General features: G+C 57.7%; 2 protein-coding genes across 2 annotated transcripts in view; one reads left to right on the top strand and one right to left on the bottom strand.

Moving 5' to 3' along the window:
* The first annotated feature begins 6 nt into the window (after nt 1–6).
* Nucleotides 7–1,554, top strand: LOC104914319 (translation initiation factor IF-2-like). The gene is made up of 2 exons (XM_010723459.2): nt 7–442; nt 721–1,554. The coding sequence occupies exons 1-2, from the start codon at nt 148–150 to the stop codon at nt 741–743; spliced, it is 318 nt and encodes a 105-aa protein (XP_010721761.1). The 5' UTR covers nt 7–147; the 3' UTR covers nt 744–1,554.
* Nucleotides 1,555–1,784: 230 nt separating this feature from the next.
* Nucleotides 1,785–6,215, bottom strand: part of YARS1 (tyrosyl-tRNA synthetase 1) — a 4,925-nt gene continuing 494 nt past the window's right edge. The window contains exons 2-13 of the mRNA XM_031556777.1: nt 6,034–6,213; nt 5,778–5,953; nt 5,452–5,581; nt 5,204–5,284; nt 4,774–4,866; nt 4,450–4,585; nt 4,145–4,230; nt 3,869–4,004; nt 3,460–3,554; nt 3,104–3,297; nt 2,841–2,982; nt 1,785–2,598 (exon numbers count right to left, since the gene is read on the bottom strand). Coding sequence (XP_031412637.1) covers nt 2,488–2,598; nt 2,841–2,982; nt 3,104–3,297; nt 3,460–3,554; nt 3,869–4,004; nt 4,145–4,230; nt 4,450–4,585; nt 4,774–4,866; nt 5,204–5,284; nt 5,452–5,581; nt 5,778–5,953; nt 6,034–6,213 — 1,560 coding nt within the window. The 3' untranslated portion in view covers nt 1,785–2,487. The remainder of the gene's footprint in view (nt 2,599–2,840; nt 2,983–3,103; nt 3,298–3,459; nt 3,555–3,868; nt 4,005–4,144; nt 4,231–4,449; nt 4,586–4,773; nt 4,867–5,203; nt 5,285–5,451; nt 5,582–5,777; nt 5,954–6,033; nt 6,214–6,215) is intronic.

Genomic DNA, 6,215 nt, shown 5'->3' on the forward strand with positions numbered 1-6,215 from the left:
GGCGATGGGCAGCTGTCCCCCAGGCACAAATCCCCCACCTCCACCGCCAGCTTCATCTTCGCCAAAAGCACCAAGAAGCTGGTGATCGAGACACCCTCATCCCCTGAGGCACAGGCCGACCTGAAGAGGAACTTGGTCACCGAGCTGATGAATTTCTCCGGGCAGCGCTCGGCAGCCCCGGCTGCTGCCCAGCAGGGCCCAGGCAAGACAGCAGCGCACCGAAAGCCTGGCAAAGTGCCCCCTCCTGTCGCCAAGAAGCCTTCGCTCGGCCTGGGGCCATCTCCATCACCCCTGAGCCCAAAGGCACCAGAGGCGCTGGGCTCCCCTGCGCCGGATGAGAAAGTCAAGGCAGTGGCAGTGGAGGAGGAGAGCAGAACCGGCAGTGAGCCTGTGGGAATGGCTGAGGGCAGAAGCGCCGCGGTTGCAGAGCCGCCGGCACAAGGTATGTGGAGCAGGAGGGCTGGGGGTGCTGGCCGAGCCCTCTGTGTGTGCTGGGGGCTCCTTAGCCAAAGGCTACGGCAATGCTGGGGGTGGTGCCCGAGCCATTGGCCAGAGCCAATGGAGCTGAGTGTGGATGCTCGTGGCCAGGGGACCCAGCGCAGCACTGGGGTTGCATTGGGGCTGCTGTGGGACACCAGGACAGCGCAGCAGGGGATAGGCCTGTGGGAGGCTGCGGTGCGGGAGCGGGTCCCTGATGGGCTCTTCCCTCTTGCCTTGCAGACAGACAGGGAGAGACAGCCTGAAGGACGGAGCTGCAGGACTGGTGCCCCCGCGGACAGGAATCCAAATCTCTCAGGGACCTGGGCAGGTCAACGGATGAGTGTGGAACTGGCAACTAACTTAACACAGGAAGCAAACAGCCTTAGCCTCCATGGCCTTGATGATATTTATGCAAAAATGGTGTTGGTTTCACTTTCCTAAGTACTACGGCTTTATTTTGCATTATTTTTTTTTACCGGACTCGAGGCCTGCACCCAGAGCCAGCGCTCCTCCCTGCTGCGCTGCCGCGTGGTTTGCGCGTGTGAGCAGAGCAGCTGCGCAGAGAGGAGGGCGAGGGGCTGCAGCCACGCAGGTGAGGACACGGGAAGAAGACAGCGCTGGACCCAACCTGCTCCCGGCCAGCTGGGCCTGTAAAGAATCAAAGCACTTTGGACAAAGGAACTGGAAAGCTTCGGCCACGGCCGCCCCTGGGAGGACTTGGGCAACAGAAGCAGCGTGAGACAGAGCCCCGGATGGGTGGAACGGCGCTGCAGCCCTGGAGAAAAGCACGAGGGGTCTCTGGGCTGGCACCGCTCCCTGCCTGCAGCTCACCCCGCTGCTGGGCACAGCCAGCTGGGAGCCGTGCGGCTGCAGCAGGAGCCCTGTGAGCTGCTGTTCGGGCCCTGGGCTGTGGGCTGGAGCCTTGATTTCTGTTTCTGTAAACTTTGGTCACATTTTGATTTCTTTGATTGTAAGAAAACAAAAAACAACAACAAAAAAACAAAACCAAACAACCCTCTGCCGCCAAGTAGCCCCTCAGAGCTCTGTACCTGGCTGGTAAAGATGATGACTGAAGCTCATTGCCTCCTGTGCTTCCTGGCTTTAGATCCTGGCTGCTGCCAACCTCAGCCTCACCGCATCTCAGTGCTGTGCAGCTCTGGGGCACACAAAGACCCCGGAGGGGCTGACTCCTGGCCTGTTGGTCCCCACAGAAGGAGAGAGCTTGGGCTCCATCTTTGGCAGCGCCTAAAACACAGGAGCAGGCATAGCCATCGCCCCCTGAACAGACGGACACACCCAGGTGCTGTCAGCTTGACATTTTATTTGGGTTTATGACAGACAGATGGTTCCCGAGTCAGTGTTTAAAGGCCTACCACCCCACCCTGCCCCAGCCTGCCACGGGCTCAGGTCAGACCTGGTGCGGCAGGGGGGTGCCCTGGGCTCCTGGCTCACAGGCAGCAGCCCCTGCCCCAGATGGGCTGTGCACGGAGCAGAGCAGAGCAGGGTACAGGAACTACCTGGCTGCCAGGCAGCTGTCCCCCACCCTGGTAGCAGCAACACAGGTTTGATCAGCAGCTTTCCCTTTCAACCCTTATGGCAGTGCCTGCACATGCTGTCCCAGAGATGGAACCAGCAAGCAGGTTTCTAGTCCATGGCACAATGGGGAGCGAGCCAGTGACCTCAGTGATGAGCCAGAGGACATGGGCTCAAGAAATACAGGTCCCTTAGATGTGGTGCCACTGCCAGGCCCCACCTCTGGCCCACAGCAGAGGTACTGATGCAGGCTGAGTAGACCCAAGGTGAAGATGTTTGGGCCAGCTCTCCAGCAGCCTCTCACTGTTACAGTGCATGGGAGACTGCAAATTCAGGTCCAGAGCTGCCAGGTCCCAAAGGGCTAAGCCCCTGTTCAAGGTGCCAGGGAAGGAGATGGCAGAGACTGGGAAGGAGAGACTGGATGGAGGGGTGGAGGGGCCAGGCAGGAGGTGTGAGCCGTGGCTCTGGTGCTTGTTAGCTGATGCTCCCCCCCTTCAGGCTTTTACACGAGATGCTCCCCAGCTTGGTCAGAAAGTTTCTCTCCTTCCATTGAGCGATGCAGTCCTCAGAGATGCGGAAATCAGCCTGGGGAGCAGAGCAGGGGAATGGGGTCAGGCCTGGGATGCACACAGGCTGCGGCTGCCTTGGATGCTGCCTGAAGGTTCACTGACCATGACACGGGCAGCAAGCAGGCAAACTCAAGTCACCCAGTGATGGGAACAGTGGCATCCACACGGCCGTCAGCACTGCCCTTCTCAGTGCCTGAAGCTCCAGCCCTCAGCTCGACTGCTCTGTGCCGTGGCCCAGCCCCAAGCACTGCCCCTCACCTGTAGCTTCTCAAACACCTTCTTCTTTGGCTTGAGCTCATCATCGGGTTCCCCGTCCTCGTAACCCTCCACGTAGACACGCTCCCCAGCACAGCACCCAGCAGGTGGGTCCAGGGGCTCCACCTGCCGTGGCTCTCCCACACTGCAGAGGAGTACACAGGAAGCAGTCACCCCCAGGCAGTGCCCACCTGCCCCTTGGCACTGCCGGGCTCTGAGGATCCAGACTGCACCCCTAGAGGGGACTGCCCCGATTCCCCTCTCACCTGGAGGCACACAGCACCATGCCCTGGGACTCCACGCCTCTCATCTTCTGGGGCTTGAGGTTACAAAGCAGCACCACGAGCCTGTCCTGCAGCTGCTCCTTAGGGACAAACTGCACCAGGCCGCTGACCACAGTGCGGGGCTCAGGTTCACCCACATCGATCTTCTCCACATACAGGCTGTCAGCATCTGGGTGCTGGCAAGTAAAAGCAAGGTAAGGAGCAGAGAAGGGGTCTAGGGTGACACAAAAAAAAAAAAGGGGGGGGGACAAGGAACTCCTCCCCTTCACCTTTCCCATACACTGAGTGCCCTTCTCACCCTGTGGGAAGGTTCTCCCCTCTTCCCATCGTGCCCGTACCTTTTCCACACTGATCACTTTGCCAACACGAATGTCCAGCCGAGATGGGACAACAGTCTCTGGCTCTGAGTTCTTGGTGCCTTTCTCTGCAGGCTCTACAGTGCAAAGGGAACAGTTGCACCATTCACCTTAAATGCTGGGAGCTGGCCAAGTCCTAGGGAGCACACAATGACCCCCACTTGCTGGACTTGGAGGCTCCTGAATTCCCTGTTTGTCTGCACACACCACAGCAGACCCTCCTCCACTTTGCTGTCCTCTCAGAGATGCCTTCTGCCATCTCTCACTGGAGCAGGCCAGCAGCACTGGCCTTTCCTCACCCTGCAAATGCTCTCCAAGAATGGCCCTGGAGAGACTCCCTCCTACCCGGCCCCGCATGGCCAGAGCCCCATATTTTCCAGCAGCTCCTTACTTGCTTTGGATGGGTTGGGATATGCTGCGCTGGTCAACTTCTTCAGCTCCGGGCTGTTGAATTTCTCTCTGATGGGGTCAAGCAGTTTATTCAGGGCCACTTCCACAGAGTTCTTCAGGTCTCCAGGATGCACAACCTGTATCGTGACAAGCAGACAGGTCCCTGTGTCTTTCCCCCAGTGTGGATTTCCATCTCCCAGTGCTGCTCTGAGCCCTCCCAAAGTGCTCGTGGGAGCCTCAGGGACAAGGAAGGCGTTCAGTCCCTCGCTGTACTCACCTGCTCAGCAAAGTCCTTCTCCAGAGCTTCATAGGCTGTGTATGTTTTGTTTCCTCCCCATTTTTCTTCTCGCAGAATCACAAACTCTGTGAGACACAGATTAAGGCTCAAATTAAGCCCAGGGGAGGCTCCCTTTGCTCAGCCAAATAAACCACCCCACTCTGGCCAAGAGCTAAGGGAGCTGCAGCAGAGCTGGCAAGAGGGTGTGCAGGGTGCAGTCAGTGTTAGGGATTGTATACTCCTGCCCCCTCCTTTTGCCTATAGGAAAAAGTGACCCCAACACCCGGTAGTGGGGAGCACTTCACCTGACTTGAGGGGAAAGAGGACGTGCTTAATGAAGGACAGGACACCATTGTTCTCCACATTCCCTGGCTCACAAAAAGCCTTCTTCAGCTTCTTCTTCACGTCTTCTTTGCGGTCCAGAAGGTCAATTTTTGAGTCCTGGAGGAAGAAATTTCCATAGCCCTTTTCTTGCCCAAAAGAAATAACTCATGCAGGTGTTGCTGCACCTTTTTCTTAGACCTCAGCATGAGTGAAGTGAGAAATTTCCATCTCTCAGGGTGCAGTCTCTCATCCCCAGCCACGAGCCCGTGCCCCTGCAAAGCCCCAACCACCATTCGAGAACCAACCTCTTCTGATGAGCTCATTTTGCTGCCTGTCAGACCGGGAACCATTGGATTCATCAAATGGATGCGCTTGGCATAGCCCAGGGAAGGAAGGTACTGGGAAAATGCAAGGAAATAAGTCATGGACAATGCTACTCTACATATCAGCTTTAATCCATGCTCCGTGTTTGCTCCTGGCTCCACATAACCTTGAGCATGGCAATGAGACCCAGAAAGCTATCATGGGTTCACATGGTCCTGACAGCCACTGCCCGGAACATGTGGCAGCCCTGCCTAGCACACCACAGCCCCGTGGACCACAAGCGCAGCAGCAGGAGCTGCTAAGAGCCCTGTGACACTAACTGAAATCACAGTGATGCTTCTCCCAGTGGATTAGTGAGACTCCGAGTCCCGCGCTGGAATCACAAGGGACTCAAACACCCCCATTCCTAACCTTCTCTGCAAAGGTGAATATCTTCCTTTGATCAACTCCACCAAACTGCGCATCGACCTTGAGGTATTCCTCATCCAGGGCCTGAGGAAAGACACAGACAGCCTTGAGCTTGGCCCCAGGACTCCATGTTCCAGCTCACTCAGCCTTTGGAGGCCCTGCCTGTGCTCCGGGATCGGCCCAGGCACAGTCCTGGCTTTGCCCAGCACCTCCTCAGCATATGTACTCTGCCAGGCAGCCTCAACACCCACCTGCAGGCCTGGGTAGAGCAAGCCGCTCAGCAGAGGGTGCTCCACCTGCTTCACCACCTCCGCTCCTGCCTTCTTCGCATCGTGCTGCGTCACCACAGATGACAGACGGTACACATCCAACGTGTACTCCCTATGGGAAGGGATAGCACAGTCAGCACCAGGCAGAGGCACAGCTGCATAAATATTGGTGCTGGCCACTGAGAGCAGCCTGGAGGCACCTTCGCTTTATTCCCTGAATGACAGTGCCTGGGAGCAGGCTTGGGAATGACAGCAGAGCCCCAAACCAGCTTCTCCTTTGCACAGAGGACCAGCACCTCAGAACTCACTTGCTGAGCTGGTAGTCCGTGCCTCGGACGAACTTCAGCTTTTCCAGGGGCACTCCAATGCTCTCCAGCATGGCTTTGATCACATTCTCATAATAGCGAGTGCGCAACTCCAGCAGCTCCCAGGGGGCCTTCATGTTGTCTAGATAAGCGTGGAGGTCAGCAAAGAGGATTGTCACCTGGTAAAGAGGGGACAGAGTCAGCACGGCCTGTCAGAAGACGCACAGCGCAGGGGGAACGCTGCCGGCCGGCCTCGCACCTCACAGCCAGCCTTCAGGAAGTCTGCGATCTTGGACATGGGCACGAAGTAGGCAACGTGCGGCTTGCCCGTGGTGGCGGTGCCCCAGTAGATCTTCACCTCCCGCTCCTTCAGGATGCCCATCAGCTTATCCTCACCCAGCACCTCCTGCGAGAGAAACCCGAGAGCGGCCGGGCTGAGGC

Source organism: Meleagris gallopavo, chromosome 25, assembly GCF_000146605.3.
Source record: "Meleagris gallopavo isolate NT-WF06-2002-E0010 breed Aviagen turkey brand Nicholas breeding stock chromosome 25, Turkey_5.1, whole genome shotgun sequence".
NCBI lineage: Eukaryota > Metazoa > Chordata > Aves > Galliformes > Phasianidae > Meleagris > Meleagris gallopavo.

Bases quoted from the DNA above. Each gene is read 5' to 3' on its own strand.
- LOC104914319 (XM_010723459.2), top strand. From the start codon at position 148: ATGAATTTCTCCGGGCAGCGCTCGGCAGCCCCGGCTGCTGCCCAGCAG. The intron at 443-720 runs GTATGTGGAGCA...CTTGCCTTGCAG, and splicing joins TGCAGAGCCGCCGGCACAAG to ACAGACAGGGAGAGACAGCC.